Raw genomic sequence first — 18,158 nt, 5'->3', positions numbered from 1 at the left:
GTGCACAAAATGCTATAATAGTACGGTAGTGCTGTGTCGCATGCGCGTGGCTACCGCCGCTTGTGCTGGTCTAGGGTGCGGCTGTTTTTCAATGGACTGTTAGGTAAAGTTGTGAGTACTACAGACGTCGATCGTTGCCCCCGGCATTTGCCTCGTTTGTAACTTTTCTGTGAAATTCTAGAAAAGTCCCTTAGAACTTCGATTTCGCTTAGCCTTTTAGTGTAATGCGTCAAAGGTAACCACTTTTCCTTTTGTAGAGGACAGCCCTTTTGTTGTACTTCGGAACGAGCCATTCTTAATTCAGGCGCAAGGTTATTGTTCATCCCTCCACGAAATGTTCTGTTAAACCTATTCTCGTAAACTGAAGCAACAATTGTAAGAAGTTACACATTCTTCGAAAGATTGTATTTGTAATTGGTAATTCTTGTCTACATAGATGTTATCATACTGTATGGACTGTATGGCTTGCGAAATCGCTTTACTGCCTTGCTGTCAATGAAAGAAAATTTTCAGACAAAGAAACATGCATTTTATTTTTCATACTTGATCAAAATTTGGAAAACGCTGAAAAAAATTGGTGTCGCTTTGCCGCACAGTGCCTCTGGGAATTTGATTGTCGAGCTATTGCAGGATGCTTTCTACCACTAAATTTTCAAGTTGGATGTCTAGGCAGCAATATTTTGTCTGCGGCACCTTTAATTATTAAATTTGTAATTAAGCTTCTAGCTTCCAACAAACAGAATATGTTCACTGTTTCTCATATAAACACTTCTTGAAGGCCTTGATAATAGGCACTTCTCATTCTGCTCATGTGTGAGTTTAGACATGCATATGTTGCAGTGGCACTGTGTCATTAATTGGAGAAAAGCTTCTCGATTCACTTCAAAAACTGCGCAAGGGAATACACTGACCTGGTCAATGAGGGGGATGGTTTTTTATGTGTAGCACTGAAAAAGAGAGGTAGTAAAAAACCACTAGTTGAAAGTCTAGTGCCCACCTCTGGCCTCTCTATACTCTGTCCTTGCCCCCCTCCCTTCCACTGTGTTGTTTGACTTATTAGGGCTCATTTACACCAGTCACACTGGGAGGTTGCGTAAACAAGTTGGTCACAAATCTTCTAGCACACTCAGGTAGCAACGTAACTGGTCACGTTTGATCGCTAGGCGACTGTTTTGGATCAATCACTCGTCTGATTTTATAATCATATATGCGAAATCACGCAACATGCCTAAAGAGTCTCGACCAAAAGCAACCGTTTGTGGCCGGTCGCTTTTCCAACCTGGCCGCATTACCTTTCGAGAGCTAAGGCTTGTGAACTAGTTATTAATACTTGTAGTGGTAAGACTCGTAGTGGTCACGCAACCAGTCACAAGTTGTTGCAAATAGTCGCGATTGGTGAAAAAGTGGCAGTTCGGGCCAAGTCACTGGCTGCTTGATTTTTTGAAACTGCACGACTGCTTTCGCAGTCTGCACCAATCAGATGCCCAGGAATTGGACGTCCGCTTGTATGCTATACGAGTTGGTGGTTGCATGAGCATTCATGAAACGGCACCTGTTGACTCATTTCAGTGTGGAAACTGGTTTCACTTGTCGGTGCAAACGTCAGTTGCTCTTTGGTCGCTTGTTTCAACCTGTTGCATGACAGCTGTCAATCGCCAGTGTGAATGAGGCATTGGCCTTGTTGCCTGCAGCTTAGGGGAACAGTTGTAGCAGAGAAAAGCGAGTCATCAGAAGGGTTTGTTTTCCTCGTGCCATGGGACACCAGTCTGGCACAGTGTTTGTCCCTGAGTGAAAAAATAAAACAGTGAAAGAAAAACGGAAGGTTGCCATTCATGCTGATAACAGTACATCACATAGCCTTCTAACGCGTGTCCTGTGTATTCCCTTTCGTGTGGCTGTCTTCTGTGCCAAGTATGCAAGCCTAGTAGGAAACCAGCATTTCTCTGGGTTTAGCTGGGCATTTGTCTAAAGGACATTTTGGGGCATGTTTCACGGTGCGCACCGTGTACCAAGGGCTGCATCTTGTCTTCATTTCACTTCCTCACCACCTAAGGTACTTAAAGCGGAGGAAACTTATGCTGGTTTCACCAGTACTCTTAACAAGTAGGACACTGCTGTAATGGTGTCAAGTTGTATGCGACGTCGCAGGTTGACATCATGTGTGCTTTGCTCACTATAATCGGGTACAGCTTTAAAAGGCAGCGGATGAATATGAGTATGCACTCTAGACCGACATCATGAGCTGGCCAGCCAGTAATCTTTACTCGTGGAGGCTATCTGCAGTCACGTTTTGGTTACCTGGGTGGGGCCTCTCTGGCCTCCTTAAGTTGTGCACGACTATAGGTGAAAGCAGTGGTCGAATCTCTTAGTTCCAAATGACCACTTAAAACCAGTAACAAGTAGCCACGCCCTGATGAATAGTTACAGGGAAGCCGACTTTCGAATTTACCATGTTTGTAGGAACTAGTCGCACAGTGACTCTGAGGTTTTGAGCTGTGTGTGTTCATTTACATATGTAGTGGCTACACTGAAAGGACAATGCTGCAAGTTAAGTCTTTTCCTTTTAGTTCTCATCAAACAGCAGAGTGTGCTCATTTGGTATGTGAAATTGTAATGTGCAAACATCTTCAATGACTGTTCAGTCTAAATGCATTTTTTTGCCATCCACTATAATGTGTTTATTAGTATTGGATTGCTTCACTGGATTTGAGCGTCATGTCGCCTTGACAGATTTCGCTTTTTTTTTTTCTTTTGCTTAATTTCAGCAGGCCGGCCAGATCGAAAGTTTCTCAGGATCGCAAGGTGAGAATGTGTTGATCTGTCTGAAATGCTGGCATTGCCTCTTGGTATTACAGATAGACTTTTATCATTAAGTTTTTATCTTGTAGCACAAGGTAGTTGGAAGTGGTGGTAGTATGTCTATACATTAAATGAGCAGAAAGGAAATGGGTTTACGTTAATGCAAAGACTTCCTCTGTGTAGCTTGAACAAACTGCAACTTATTCAAGCCTGTGAAGTGTTGAAAATCACTGCAACTTTTTCTCAGAATGACTGGTGTGTGTTAAGTTTCTGCAAAGGCAGTTTCTCACGCCCTTATGCGCTTGTCATGACCTCTCTGTCCTTTGTCAGTTTGTTCACTTCCATTTCCCCTCCCCCATTCTGGGTAATAAACTTCGAGCTATTCTAGTTAGCCTGTCTACCATCCTTTTTTTGCTCTCAGTTGAATTGCTGATGACCACCTTTTCACACTTGCTTTGTTTTTCAGCTCGAAGGCATATACAACAATGCCCGCTTTGTCCACATTGCTGCATCACTTGTGGTAAGTTGCCATTCTTTTTGCATGTAGTTGTGTATTAAACACCTCTTGCGGCTTTTCTGGTGCAATTGGACAACCATTGCTATGGTGTGGGGTATTCTTTACGCCCAGTCATCTTCAGACAACAACCAAAATGATAAAAATTTAGGCAAACATTGAGGAACACGGGCCTGTCTTTAACAACTGAAACATCTTGGAAGTTAATGACTGCTGGTACAATGGGGAAGGTGCCAGGTGTGTTGTTATATCGTACATAAATATATTACCATGTTAACGAGTAAATGCTGGAATCGATATGCGAACGAATGACATGGCTGTGTTGTACTGAACGGATGCACTTTCCTGCAAACTACGCTCACAGTCAACGTCCTAAGGCAACAGAATGAATGCTTGTGGAATCTGACCTGTTTGCAATAAGAGAATCGCAACACGCAATAGTACAGATAAACAAAAAGGCATTTATTTTTGCACCTTCAACGGTAGGTTGTGCGTTAGCTGAATTACATAAAGTGGAACACGGTGGTGAATCGAGGAGGTATGACATGCCTCTGAAATACGCTGATGAGATGTGGTCGTTTAATGTACAGTCGCGATCATAAGTTTGGAGACCACGCGATCGCGTGGCAGTGTGCATGCGCGCGCCATCTAACAGCTCGTTGCCTGCAGTCGAGAGTCTCGCAGTTCTATCTCGCCGGCCTGTTTGCTCGCTTGTGCACGCCGGCGCACGGGCCGATTATCGGAATTAGCGCTCACTGCCGCCAGTAATGCTGACGGCACAGCAGCCACGGCTAAAACTCGGCCCTTTCGCGATAAATGGCAGTCTCCAACAACGGGGGTTAAGACGTCTGCCAAAAAGGCAACGTTTAGCCACGGTTGTAAAAGCGAGTGTTTTATATTTGTTATATACGCGCCCTCCGAGACCTCCTTGACACATTGCAGATCTGGCACTGTGGTAGGCCCTAGAGAAATAACTACTATTCGCTTGCTTTCCTCGACCGGCACTCGTGGCGGCCTTCTTGCGGAAGGCTAACCGGCAAGACGTGAAATCCACTGAATACTTTTCACTGTTGAAGACATTTAAAAGAGCGTGTTTGTTCGCCACTATAGGGAGACGCGATGACACAGTATAAATACATGAGCATAGTCGAGTGAACGGCTAGTGCTATTTCGATTGTGACATTCTGCCAGCGATAACGATCTGTGCCAGAAACTTTTCAATTTTATGTTGTTTGGAAACAGCGCCGAGATCGGACCAAGGAATTCCAGGCTGCCGCACCGCTGCTTCGTGATAAAGCACTACTGGTGGCGGCAGCCACAAATTTTGATAATGGGCCCGCGCGCCTTCGTGCAGCGAGTGAGCAAGCCAGTAAGATAGAGTGGCCGCGCATGCGCACTGCGAGATTTGACTGCAGGCAACGAGCTGTTAGATGGCGCGCGCTTGTACAATGAAGTCTGACCTTCATGGTTGCAGTCTCTCTTTTTGGCTGAGACGCAACTGTTCCAAGTAGTGAGCCACACTGATTCAGTATTTCTACAGAGAAACTGAAAGTAAGCAGTGTCAGACTCTGCTACGCAACTTAGCACAGTGGCGCTTGTCCAAACCGTTCATCCCTACAGTTTTTCTTCATCGCTGCAATGAGTTGTCAGCGAGTGTAACATAAAAAAAACTGTCAGCAACGTTCTTGCTGTTTGGAAGTGTGTGATGTTTCATAACCCATTGCATGGCTGATAAAGGGGTGAGCTGTTTGGACTTTTGTTTCTAGACTCCAAGAAGTCTTGACACTGATGTTTGTCTTTTCTTCCCTCCCAGGGTCATGTTGTCCAAGTGCAAGTCCGGGACGGAGAGGTTTTCGAGGGTGTATTCCGGACAGTTTCGCCGGAGGTAGGCCTTTGTATGCCTTGCTCATGGCAGTTCTTTCTCATCATTAGAGTGTGTTAGTTTTGAGTCCTCCACTCCAGCTTAGCTGAATGAACCCTGTACTTACTGGGCCACCTGCAATGGTGAAAGCACGACTGGTGCAAGTCAGGTTAATGTCTTGAAGCCAAATTTGTTTCAGTAAACAGATTTTTTTTTTTCATACTTCGCATATGTTTTTGACCATGTCTTGTACCCGCTTTGCAAGTGAGGTGTCTCACTGCTAAGCTTGAGGTCGCGGGTTCGATTGCCAGCCACATTGGCTGCATTTCCATGGGGGCGAAATGCAACAATGCTCATTTACTTAGATTTACGCGCACGTGGAACAAGCCCAGGTGGTCGAAATGAATTCGTAGTTGCGCACTACGGCGCTCCTCGTAATCTCATCGTGGTTTTGGCTCGTAAAACCCCAGTGATTATCATTTTACCGCATCTTGGTTCCCATGGAATGTGAAACATCGGTTCACATCTGTACGACAGCTTCTGGCAAGATCTGCATGTTGTGCATAAATTTGAGGAAGTCACTCTTTTATTGGAGTGACGTTAAAAGTAGGTTCAACAGCTCAACCTGTTTATACGTTTGCTTTTCCTTTTAACATTTGCCATCACCTCTGCTGTTGTGCAGCTTGAGGTAGTGCTGGAGACCGCTCACCCTGTGGAGCCAGGGTCACAGTCGGAGCCGTCGTCCCTGTCGCGGCTGCTGACCTCGCTGGGCCGGGACCAGCGGCTCGTGCAGCTGATGATATTCCGGCTGTCGGATGTTGTCTCGCTGTGCGCACCTAACGCGGACTTGGACTATGCCACGCGGGACTCCTTCACGGACACGGCCATCAGCAAGTTCAACGGCCAGCTTGGTGAGCGCCCTCTCGAGCCCTGGATGGATGGCGGCAACTCCGACAGCATCGGCGGCCTCGATGACCCTCCACTGGATGGGGAGGACACCGTGAGTCTTTCATATGCGACCGTCGTCATTATGTCGAAGAAAGTTTGTTGCTGGAAAGAAACTGTAGTCTGCATGGTCGACATTGTTGAAGGGACACTAAAGGGAAATTGTAAATTAGTGTAGACTGATAAATTATTCTCTGAAAATCCTTGTGTCGGTAATTTCACCGACATTGGTTTATCAATCGACATAAAATCAATGTCAAAAGTTTTGCTTTTAAAGGGGCCCTGCAACACTTTTCCAAGTAATCATCGAATGGCTTCACCAAGGGAGTTTATTGCCTCACGAATTGACCATTGCAAAAATTTTTAGAATCAGTCAAGTATGAGCAGAGTTAGATTTATTGCACGCTGTAATTGCTTTCTCTCTTGTCCCGACGAGCGCGCTGGAAACTAAGCAGGGAGGGATGGCACGGGGGAAAGAAGTTACGTCATGCGCGTGTCATGACCTTGAACACTTTTTCTTTTTCTTCAAATGCGCGGCTTACCTTCAGTGTGATCATGAGTGCACGTGGCGGCATTGGCGTTATGAAATTTCCTAAAACATTGTAGGTTAAGTCTCTGGTTCACTCAGAAGAAAATGTGCTTAATTTTTACTGTAAGAACTATGTAGGCCCTAGTAGATGCCCTCGAAATCTGTGACGTTGGGGCGACTGATGTTGGAACTTCAAGGTGGTGTCTCCATGCGCATTTTCTTTTTATGCGCTTTATTGCTTATGAAGTGTCTTCTTGCAGAAAGCGTGGGAATTTAGGTATTGTGAAAAGGTAAATAACGAGAAATTTTTCTGTCTAGTGTCCTTTTGATTTGACCATGGTGGGTGCCGTATAAAGCACTAAAGCAATATGGGGGGTTCTACATCTAGTTGAAACGTGCCGCCTGTTTTCACATTCTTTTTGTGTGCGTGTTTGTTGAATGGATGGGTGGGTCGGGGGTGTTGTATCGTACATGTTAGAATATGGTAAATATGGTAATCTTCTAATGTAAGCTGCCGCTATCCCTTAAAACTGCCTTTATCTTTTGTGAGATCAGGTAGTTTGTCTCGGGTGCATTCACTGACACCTAGCGCTGCAAAGCCAATGGAGCCAGCATTGCAGGTGCCATTTAATCAAGCATTTGCATGCTGACCAGCCATGTTCCAATTATTTGGCGAGGACCAGTGTTAGAATAAAAGCTAAGGGCCCATAAAAACATAAGGACGCTCGTTGAGACCTTTGGCTGGTGTGGAAAAATGGAAACCAGCTGTAGATGACCTTAGGATATGTTTAGACAGAGCCAAGTGCAGAACTAAAGTGGACTTTGCTGAGATGGTTTTAATGCATATTGGTGCCTTCACACTGGGCTGGCGATGGTAAGTTTTAGCACTTGCAGTACTGAGCAATATTATTGTTCAGGGGTCCCAAGGTAATAACTAACATCGACAGCAATCGGAAAGATGAGGCAAAAACGCTAGAGGCCAGTGTACTTAGATTCAGGTGCACATTAGAGAAACCCAGGTGATCAAAATTTCCAGAGCCCTCCACTATGGCATTCCTCGTAATCATATCGTGCTTTTGGGACGTAAAACCCCAAAGATCATTAATCGGAAAGATGAATACTCTTAGTACAGTAGAGGTTCAAGTAGTTGATATACAGTTTTTTAATGCACTTGGCTAAGAAGGGAGACATTCAAAATAGTCTCTAAAATATCCAAGATAATGCAACCACCTTTTAGTTGAAAACACCACAAGTCTCCCTTGTCTTCTCTCTTTTTTGTTTTTGTGGTGGTTTACCACATTGGTTTGCCCGCTTGTTCCAGAATGGCTGGGACGCCAATGAGATGTTCAAGACAAACGCCGAGAAGTATGGGGTGACGACATCATACGACAGTGCACTCTCGAGCTACACCGTCAAGCTGGAGCCCAAGAACACGGACGAGTACAAGCTGCAAGAGGCCAAGGCGTCCAAGATTGCCCAGGAGATCGAGAGCAACCCGGTGTTCAAGAAGCGCATCGAGGTGGAGAACGGGGACGAGGAGGACAAGTTCAGCGCGGTGGTGCGACCCTCTGGTGACAACGCACCACAGGGCGCCAGGTAAGCTGACTTTATCGTTGGGTTGGTTAACTTTGGCCTTGTCTACCGGTGGGCTGGTCCACCTAGTTTTCCGTATGGGCACTAGATTATTAAGCTATGGCACTGCAGATGCTCGAAAAACTTTTGCAGCTTGGGTGTGAAAAAATGCACCAGGCAACTCTGTGTGGTATTTCCAAGCTTTGCGTAAGCATAGAAATAAAATTGTGGGCAGTTCGCCGCTACTTTTTGAAATTTTCCTATTTCTTGGCTTCCGTGTTCCCGAACTCTTGCCTTTTTTCTTTTCTTAAATTCTGTGAAATACCTATCCGCGAGGTTCTGCTGTCAATAAGTAACCAAGCGTTTTTGCATTTCTTTCCCATTCAACTGCTGCCGCTGCACCTGGGATTGTAACGATGGTCTTGAGCTGAACAGTTCTATGCCGCAGGCAATAAGCTGTCTATTGTAGCGGGTGGCAGCAAATTCGCCAATTCTGACATGTGGTGCCCGTTGCAGGTATGTGCGGCGGAAGCCCCTGGGCGGATCCAAGCCCCTTCGTGGCACACCGCCCCCGGCAGCGGCGGCTGCGGGCGGCCTGCCTCGTGGGGGCCTGCCTGGCTTCAAGGGGGGCCTGGGTAGCCCGTCTTCCTCGTCGCCCTCGGCTCCACTGCCCCCCAAGCCGCACCATCCACCCAAGCACGGGCCGCCCCACACGGCCGCTGCCTTCCCAGAGCTCGACACTTCCCCACGGCTCAATGGGGGTAAGTGGTGTCTGTGTGTGCGTGTGTCCATGCATTGGGCCAAGTTCCTTGGGGCTGGTAATCCACCTTTTTCACTGCCACGGCGCATGCGCCCTTTCCCTAGCAAAAGAGTCGCGAAATGCTGTGGTAGGGTCTCTGCACGCCTTTTGGTCAGAGGCATTTGTTCTGGCGATTCCAGCTCCTGGATCACCTCGCATAGCTCTGCACCCCCCCCCCCCCCCACCAAAATGGCAGAGGGCAGCACCAGACAACAAAAAAGGCGCAATGTTGATGGGTCAGCAGTCCAGGAGAATGTTACAGTAGTGTACCATGCCTACCGTCTGTCTTCACGCTTATTGGAAGTTGTTCCTTGGGTATCACACAGGCGCCAAGAGGTGACAATCCGTATGTCAAGCAATAACAAGCATACCATGCTCTCACGCACAAGCAGGGCTGATATTTCAGTTGTGGAATTTCAAAACAGTTTTAATGAATTACTGTACTAAGTTTCTACAGTAGTAACACCTCATAGCTTTTTTTATTTTTGCATGAATGTACTCTCTGTGGCCAGGAATAATATGGAGCAAAACTCGTAGCCCTTGGTACAGTCGACGACCGATAATTCGGACTCCACAGGGAACGTAAATAAGTCTGAATTATCGAATGTCCGAAGAAACGAATGCGTCAGAAAAAAATACTTTTATTGACACTCCAGGGTCCCGGTGGCTGAAAAAAGTTGTCTATGCGTTGCTGCCCGCACTTCCGCTTACGTGCAACCAAGTCTGCCTGTATCTCCACCAGTGTGATGTGATCGCTGTACGATCATGAGCTGGTTTTGTTCGTGAAGGCAACGCGTCTGTGCTGCGCACTTAGTGGTTGCACAAAGAGGCAGCATGAATGGCGGCGCGGCGCGTTTGGGTTCTCGCCTATTAAATACGTGCACTACGCATGCAAATGCTCCAGGCCACATGCGCTATCGAGCAGTTGACTGAAGACGCTTATCGTAAGGCTTGTCAGCGATTGAGTCGTACTGGCGCGTTTGCCACCTGCTGCCATCACGCCTCCATGCATTTCCACTGCTTATCCGCAAAGATATCGCCGCACGGCGCCGTGACAGCGGCCCCTTTGAATTTCCGGTCCTCTTCACCCCATAACTCTTCGGCATCGTGACAAAGCTGACTTTCGGACTCCGCTACTGTCGTAAACAGGTCGACTCGCGAAAGCGCTGGTTCGAACCTACGAGATGATAGACGCGGCAGAGGTGGGGGCTTCAATTACAGTAAAAGCCCGTTAATTCGACTCTCGTTAATTCGGAAAATCGGTTAATTCGGACATGTCATCTGGTCCCTGGAAATATATGCATCACTCTATGAGACCGGGCGCTCGTTATTTCGGACAGATTTGACCGCAAATCGGATAATTCGGCGACTTTCGGGCCGCTGGCGAGGCTCGAAAACAAAAAAAGAACCATTCGGAACAAAAGTGAAGCTCAAACGCTGCATCGCCATGGACATCAATTATCGGCTTGGCTTGACATGAAACTGGTTGAACGCCTTTTCTTTGCGTGTGATAGCGTGTGGGCGTGTGGGTATGGCGCGGTGTCATTTTTGTTGCTTTGTTCCTGTTGGTGTGCTGCATCGTTGAATGCCGTTTTATCGAGGAACGATTCAGTATGGCTCCTTTAGCTTGATCGTTGCTGGTGCTTTTGTGCTGACTTCTCGTGTGAACACACTCTCCGCCGATGGCAACGCCGGCGAAGCGGCCCAAGTACGAGGCCAAGGACTTCACCACCAAAGTAGAAATTTTGCGTGCCCTGAAAAATGGGCTCTCCCGACAAGAAGTTGCTCCTGTGAAATGAGGTCGGCAAACAATACGATGTGAGTCTCCTGAGCGCAGTGAGCATTCTTCGCGTATGTGTGGCAGAGCACGCCTGTGCACGCCATTGCCAACTCTTTCAGGCACAGTGGCTTTGTTGTACCTGACTCCAGCGATGCCGCAGTGGCCGAAGTGTCGCCGAATGACGGTGCCGACGACGGGCAGGATTTCGGAAGTGTTATGCCTGATGCAGTGACACTCGACGATTATATCGGCATTGATGGCGTTGCCACTGTCGGCTCTCTGACTGATGAGCAAATCGTCAAGGAAGGGATGCATGGCGACGAATCCGAGAACGAAGAGCCTGAAGAGGAGCAGCCACACTATGAGCCACACAGGCCCCCTCGTACTGTGAAGGAAGCCGCGGAGGCCCTCGTCGTTCTCAAAGAATTTTGTTTTGGCACTGCAGACAGCATGCGAGCTGCTGAGCACCTTGAAGGGCTCAGAAAAATTGTGTCCGCGCGAATTTATGCTCGAAAACAGACGCATCCGCGATTACCTTGTAAAGTAAAGGTATGTTGAAAAAACTCTTGCATTTATTGTGTTTATTTCGACCATTCGATAATTCGGACATTTGGTTAATTCGGACATTTTTTCCGGTCCCTAGAAATCCGAATTAACGAGCTTTTACTGTATTGCCTTTCAGACCTACAATTTGGGCAGAAAGTCCGAAAAATCGGACGCCGAAAAGTTTTAGCGTCTGAAATTTCCGACGTTCTTGACCATTCACGTCTATGGGGCTGGTGACGGTGCCGCGAAAGCGTTCGAATTTTCGAGCATGTCCGGAAAATCGGGCGTCCGAAAAATCGGCATTGACTGTATCTGCCGCGTTTCGTTGTCGTCAGCGCGGCCTTTGGCGCTGGCTGTGAGGGCACCATTGGTGCCATTTAACTCAGATCTTTTGATACAGCAGAGCGTAAAATAAAGCAAGTCTCAAGATAAAAATGAATGCGCGCGCAAAACGCTTTACCGCAGATGCATTCGACAAAATGGCGGCGATAGTAGCGCGGCGATACAGGAACCGGAATGTAGGGTGTTCGCGATGTCGATAGGGTTTCCCACAGTGGACCAGTGCCTCCAAGATCGGCATTTCCAATCACAAATCTCTGAGGCGTAAAGTACCGTATTTACTCGCGTAATGATCGCACCCCTAAATTTTGTCGTCTAAATTCGATTTTTTTTTTTCCCCACGTAATGATCGCACCCCAAACTTGCCGCATCGATATGTCGTGTGCCAAGTCTAGCCGATGATCATCGCGTTTATCATCTGTCGAATGTTGCGCTAATAACTCTTCAAAACTCACCAAGTGAACTGCACGCACCAAACATATTCGTAATTTTTGCCCGGCGTTGGCGGAAACGTGCCATTTAGGATTGCAGTAAAGGCAAATGCCGCAGTTTTCACTGAATGCCCGCCATGTGTTTTATGTCTGTGGCAGCTGAACGCACCCATCTTTGTTTCTGTGATCTGAAAGCAGGCATGACTACGCTAATGCCGTAAATTTACTGGTTTAAATGAAAGCATTCCTTATTTAGACGGAAGAAACTGTTTTGACGCGCGTGACGTACTCACAACCTCCATGACTGACGAAAAGAAGAAAAAAAATGCGGTCACTTCGCTCTGTGGGCCGCCATGTTTGCTTTGATATTCCGCACTGTTACAGCGGCGGCCGCCTGTTGGTCGACCTGTTGTCATCCCGCAGCAACAAGCTGCCGACGCATTCCCATAATTCCTGAAAAAGCCTTGTCGCCGCCATCCCAGCCGCCCGTCACGGTGTCGCCTGACACCACGTTTTTTTGGCTGTGCTTTGTGATCGTCTGTTGAAGCGCTGTTTCACCATGGGGCGGTATGCGAGCTTTACTGCCGCGTTCAAGCTGAAGGCGCTTGATTACGCGCTAGAGCACGGCAACCGCGCTGCCGGCAAACATTTCGGCGTCGACGAAATCCGGATCCGATATTGGAAAAAACAGCGTGAAAAGCTCATGGCAACGAACAGCACGCGCCGGGCTTTCCGCGGACCCAAAACGGGCAAGTTCCCTGACATCGAAAAGGCAGTCCTCGAATACGTGGGGGACATGCGCAAAGACGGTTGTGCCGTGTCGTTAGACATGGTACGGACACAGGCGCGCACAGTTTCCCGGGGGCTCGGAGTAGCCACAAAGGACTTTCGTGCCAGTTCCGGCTGGACGACACGTTTCATGCGGCGGAATGGACTGTCGCTGAGGCGGCGGACGTTGTTGTGCCAGCGACTTCCATCCGCGTACGAAGACAAGGTAATCGATTTCCACAGGTTCGTCACGAGGATACGCCAGAAGAACGGTTTCCTGCTGTCACAGATAGGCAACGCCGACCAAACGCCGTTGACGTTTGACATGTCACGAAGCACTACTGTGAACGAGAAAGGTGCTCGAAGTGTCCTCGTGAAAACGTGTGGTGCGGAGAAGCAGCGGTGCACCGTGATGCTCGCAGTGACGGCAGACGGGTGGAAGCTGCCGCTGTATGTTATTTTGAAGCGGAAAACAATTCCGAGGGGAAACTTTCCCCGTGGCATCCACATCTGCGCTCAAGCGAAATAGTGGATGACGGCCGACCTCATGGTCGATTGGATCAAGACGGTTTGGGGGCGAAGAGCAGGAGCGCTTCTGCTTCCTTCACCTTCTTGTGCTGGACAGCTTCCGAGGCCATCTCGTTGACAGTGTCCGTACCGAGCTGAAGGAGCGGCGCACGGAAATCGCAGTGAACCCTGGGGGTCTAACTTCGCTGCTACAGCCTCTGGACGTGTCACTGAACAAACCGTTCAAGGACAACGTCCGGAAGCTGTACGCAGAGTGGATGGTGGCGGGCGACCACGATTTCACGCCAAGTGGCAAAATCAGGAGACCCTCTGTGGAAGTCCTCTGCTCATGGATTCTCGAAGCGTGGAGTACCATTTCCGACGAGGTGGTCGTCAAGAGCTTTAAGACAGACTGGCATTTCCAACGCGCTCGACGGGGACAGAAGATGACCGTCCTGTGGGACAGTGAAGACACTGCCGGTTCCGACAGGGAATCGTGCGGCGACGACACTGACGCCAGTGACGCTTCGGACTCGGAATGCACGTTAGGGGGTCAGAGAGTTGACAAAATAAAAGGGCAGTGTGCCATGCATGTAGCTCCTGCGTAATGCGTGCATTTTATTACAAAGGTAAGCCTACTCTACTTTTATTTTTGGTTATGTTCATGATAGCTATCGTAAGAATTCTGATTAGCGACTTCTTTGCGTTTTTGGTGCTCAGAATTTTTTTCACAGAAATTTACCCCGCGTAATGATCGCACCCCGAAGTTAGGCGTCAATTTTTTTGAAAAAAAAGTGCGATCATTATGCGAGTATATACGGTATTTTTTTATGCCACAAAACACTTGTTGGTTCTAAAGTACCTGGTCGTCGCAACGGAGCAAGAAAATTTAGTAGGAGCTGAAACTCGTATTAGTGGCAACCCGATAATGTCACGCTCTCACGGAGCCGCATCTTCCTAGCGGCATCTGGAAGGTGACAAGGGAATTGCTGCCATTTCAGCTGCAGGGAAACCAGTCAGATGTTTCTCCATTTCAGCCATGGACAGGAATGTGGCTGTGGAGTGCATTCTTTTGCATGCAGCACCACAACTATTCATTACTTATCAGTTATTCATCTCTTAGAACACAGCCATTGTGGTGTGATAGATGGCAGTGTTCTAAGTTGACAGCTGCGGATCCAGAGTGCATCCTTCAGTTTGAGTTATTTTTGCACTTTTGCCCTTTTTCTTTTTGCTGAGTTAGTAAATGTGAATATGCGACGCTTGTCTAAACATGGTATTTTTTTGCTTGCATTTCACGTCCAGTTTTAGCAACTGAGATGTCTATTGGTTCCTGATGACTTGTGGATCACTGGCTTGCTGTGGGAATTCTGGATTATACTATTCAGTTTTTTTCTGCCACGCACATGGTACAGCAGCTCACTGCAAATTTGTGTGACATTTGCAAAAGAAGCTGTGTTAAGTTTGTTTTGATGACTGAGCTTATTGTCGTTACATGATGAGGTCAAGACATTAAATTTCATCTTGAGCATACACTCAAGTGATTGGGCATGCGTTGAAGAGATCTGCCACAGCGTTAGTCTTTATTTTGCTTGGAAGACTTTTTTTTTTCTGCTTCCATATTGACACGTTTTTTGAAAAGGATATTTGGTTTTACTGTGCAGGGACATTCCTATTCCACCACCAACAGCTGATGGTGAACCTCCAGCACCTTGGTGGGACGAGGATGCTGACAAATCCCTTTGATAGGGGTGTACAAACATGGTTAGTTCTGAACATTGGAAAAATTTCAGTAACAGATTTCTCTGTTTGTATGTGGTTAATGCAACACTTCCAATTTGTAAGACTCTTTTATAAGGAACAAGTGTGCAGCAAATAAACTTTGGGCAAATTTTGTCTAGATGGTGTAAAATATATAGCATGCTTGTCCTGGCAATGTGTGTGTGTACTGTGCTCTACTGTTTCCAGCCACTTGCAGAATGTGCGAGAATGCACTAGCAGGAATTGGGAATTTACTGCAATTGCATGCCATGCAACACCCAATGAAATGTTTCTGGGTCAAAGATGCAAGCTGCCAACCACTGATGTTTCGGGTTGAGGGTCCCACCAGCTTGGCTTTGAGGCTGTAGCATACAGTGCGTCAGAAAAAACCTTTGACGATTACAGATACATTGTTGTGATAACGCTTTACTTCTGTTCAAGTGTGCACACACGGAAACAGACACGGCAGCTATTCACGGCATCCAGATATCGATGTGCATAATGCATTTGAGCTGTATCATGTGCAGTTTAGTGGCACCCAGAGTGTGGTTTCAAGTTGAACTTGCCTCGAATATGCTTTGAATAAGGAAAATATTCGGTTCATATTTTGAAATCTTGACTGTATTTGCCCACCCCTAATTTGTTTGCTAGTGGTTGTGTATACATGTGTATTTCTTTTTAAAATTTTATTTAGACGTTTGTTGACTGTATATGTTCTGCAGGTTATGAAAGGTTTAACCTGATGCGACAAGATCACACCTTGTGCTTTCTGGCACGATGTGGTCCTCCTGATGGTGCGGCCCTTCTAGCAGAAATGACAGCGTAAGTGCAATATTTCCTTTAAATATAAACAGAGTGTGACCTAATTAAAAGCAAGCTGCATGTGTAAAGTTAGTTTATTTCATATCTGCAAAAAGAAAAAAAGAAAGGACGTTTATTGAACATCATTCTTGCATCATATCCACATAGTATCTTGACTTTGATGCATGCTGTTTGCGGTTGAACTTCCATGTAATGAAGTACGTGGTGAATTCGTTTCACCGCTTTACAGCGTAACATGTTATGTATCTTGGAGCAGTCGTTTTTTTAGGATGTAACATAGAATGCAAAACTGTTACTCTTGGCTGCATCCTTTAGACAATTTGCAGAATGTCACACAACCTGAGTGCGTTATGAACTTATCAAAAATGTGTATCAAAGTGAAGAGCAGGTCATTGTCTCAAGGGTGATGTGTAGGGATGTGCGAATACTAGTAAATTTTAGGTTCAAAGCGAATAGTGATTTGGTCGAATAATTTCGAATCAAATTGTACGAATAATATTATATCAATAATAATAATAATAATAATAATAATAATAATAATAATAATATATTATTATTAAGAAAAATGAGCATATTTGTCATGACCCAACTAATCTGCACCATATTTTTTAAAAATTGGAACAAGGCATGTGCGAATGTCACTCTTTTCGGTTCAAAGTGAAGTGGAAGCAACTTTGCATAGTAACAGGATTTGAAGTAGGATGCAAGTGAGAGCCGGTAAAATGTGTTAACGTTTTAAAATTTACTATACTTAGAGCATATAAACCCATATAACAAGTTTTAAACTTAAAAGAATGTTTAATCGATGTGAGGGTAGCATGTTCATTTAACCTTGAAGCAGGGCTTCGCGGCAGTGTCGTTTTTTGGATAGGTGTTTTCACGGCCTAGCACTCTTATGCTGCAGTGAAACCACTTCTACAGGGGGTTACATACGATCTAATACACACCTATTCGTTCGTTTCGAATACTTCGAAATTTCAATTTCAATTCATGTTGAAGCGAATTCAAGTACTGTAATATTTGTTCGAATATTCGAAGTGCTTGAATATTCTCACATGCCTAGTGATGTGACTGTGACATGAGTTGCCATGAAGTAAGGGTGCAGCAGAATGTCGATACGAGTCTCGCGTAGTCATGATAAATATTCATATTACCGTATTTACTCGATTCTACCGCGCCCTCGATTGTAACGCGCACCCGTTTTCCGCGACCAAAAAAAAAAAAAAAGTAATACATCGATTGTAACGCGCACCCGTTTTTCGTGAGAGAAAAGAACAAAAAAGTCCGTAGGAGTCAAACTTCGCACATTCAGAAGAACAAGTATTTGGGTTTTAAAGAACTGAAGTTTCAAAAAAGTAAAACACAAAGTCAAAAAGCGGGCCTTGCCGCTAAAACTGTCACCACTACGGCGGCGATACGAGTCGCGTGATCGATCAGTCCTCGTCGCTGTCGGGCAACTCATCGTCGCTGTCAACACTCTTCGATTTCGGGAACCGGCGCTGCTTTGGGCCACTGAAACCTTTTCGTGAAGCTTTGCTGTAAAAAATCTTCTGCTTCTGTTTGCGCCAGTCTCGCACGCACGTTTCGGGAACTCCGAACTATATCCGAACGACCGCGATGCGGCCCGATTTCCGTCCGTCTCTCTGCGTGTAATAACTATTCATTTAAATGCGGCATTGTGGTACACTCGTCGAGTATTTGGAGTCGGCACTTCCATGCCGTCGATGCGAACGCAGAACGGGATGACAATCTCCTCAGCACACGTACGAACTGAAAAAATGGCAGAAATGGCCTAGCCAAGACGCGTAGGAGGCGGCCATTTTGAAATGTCGATGGCAATACGATAACAGAGTTTCTTTTTTTTTCGGTACTCGATTCTAACGCGCATGCGATTTTTGGACTCCTTTTTCGGAAAAAAGGTGCGCGTTAGATTCGAGTAAATACGGTAGTCATGCCACCTGCCGCTTATAGTGAATCCCCACTAGGGTCTAAATTTAGTCTTATCAGCGGCAGACAGTGCATCATGTGACTACCCGTCACGGATTCATGTCATCCGTCCCATATCTGCGACTCTCACGAGCGGAAAATGCCAAGCTATTTTCTGCATCCTGTTTTCGGCGGTTCCATACTGCAGATTTAGCCCAGAATTTGCTTTGTCGGTCAGTCAATCGCCATTTTTATAATG

The 18,158-nt window shown here is 46.4% G+C and overlaps 1 protein-coding gene across 11 annotated transcripts in view; it reads left to right on the top strand.

The window, feature by feature from the left end:
• Positions 1–18,158, top strand: part of LOC119391346 (ataxin-2-like protein) — a 72,137-nt gene that overhangs the window by 1,825 nt on the left and 52,154 nt on the right. For 3 of the 11 annotated variants that reach the window (XR_007415800.1, XR_007415799.1, XM_049414737.1), the window contains exons 2-7: positions 2,766–2,802; positions 3,266–3,319; positions 5,127–5,198; positions 5,857–6,174; positions 7,970–8,244; positions 8,737–8,805. Coding sequence is in view for 1 of the 11 variants with exons in the window: in XM_049414737.1 (XP_049270694.1) it covers positions 2,766–2,802; positions 3,266–3,319; positions 5,127–5,198; positions 5,857–6,174; positions 7,970–8,244; positions 8,737–8,805 (825 nt within the window). In the remaining 10 variants the exon portion in view is untranslated. Of the gene's footprint in view, positions 1–2,765; positions 2,803–3,265; positions 3,320–5,126; positions 5,199–5,856; positions 6,175–7,969; positions 8,245–8,736; positions 8,982–18,158 lie in introns of all 11 variants that reach the window. The other 8 variants (XR_007415804.1, XR_007415802.1, XR_007415801.1 and 5 more) reach the window with 8 other exon arrangements.

This window comes from Rhipicephalus sanguineus, chromosome 4 (assembly GCF_013339695.2).
Source record: "Rhipicephalus sanguineus isolate Rsan-2018 chromosome 4, BIME_Rsan_1.4, whole genome shotgun sequence".
Classification (NCBI taxonomy): Eukaryota; Metazoa; Arthropoda; class Arachnida; order Ixodida; family Ixodidae; genus Rhipicephalus; species Rhipicephalus sanguineus.
Note: the sequence above shows the minus strand (reverse complement) of the source record. Positions and strands in the feature narration are given on the sequence as shown.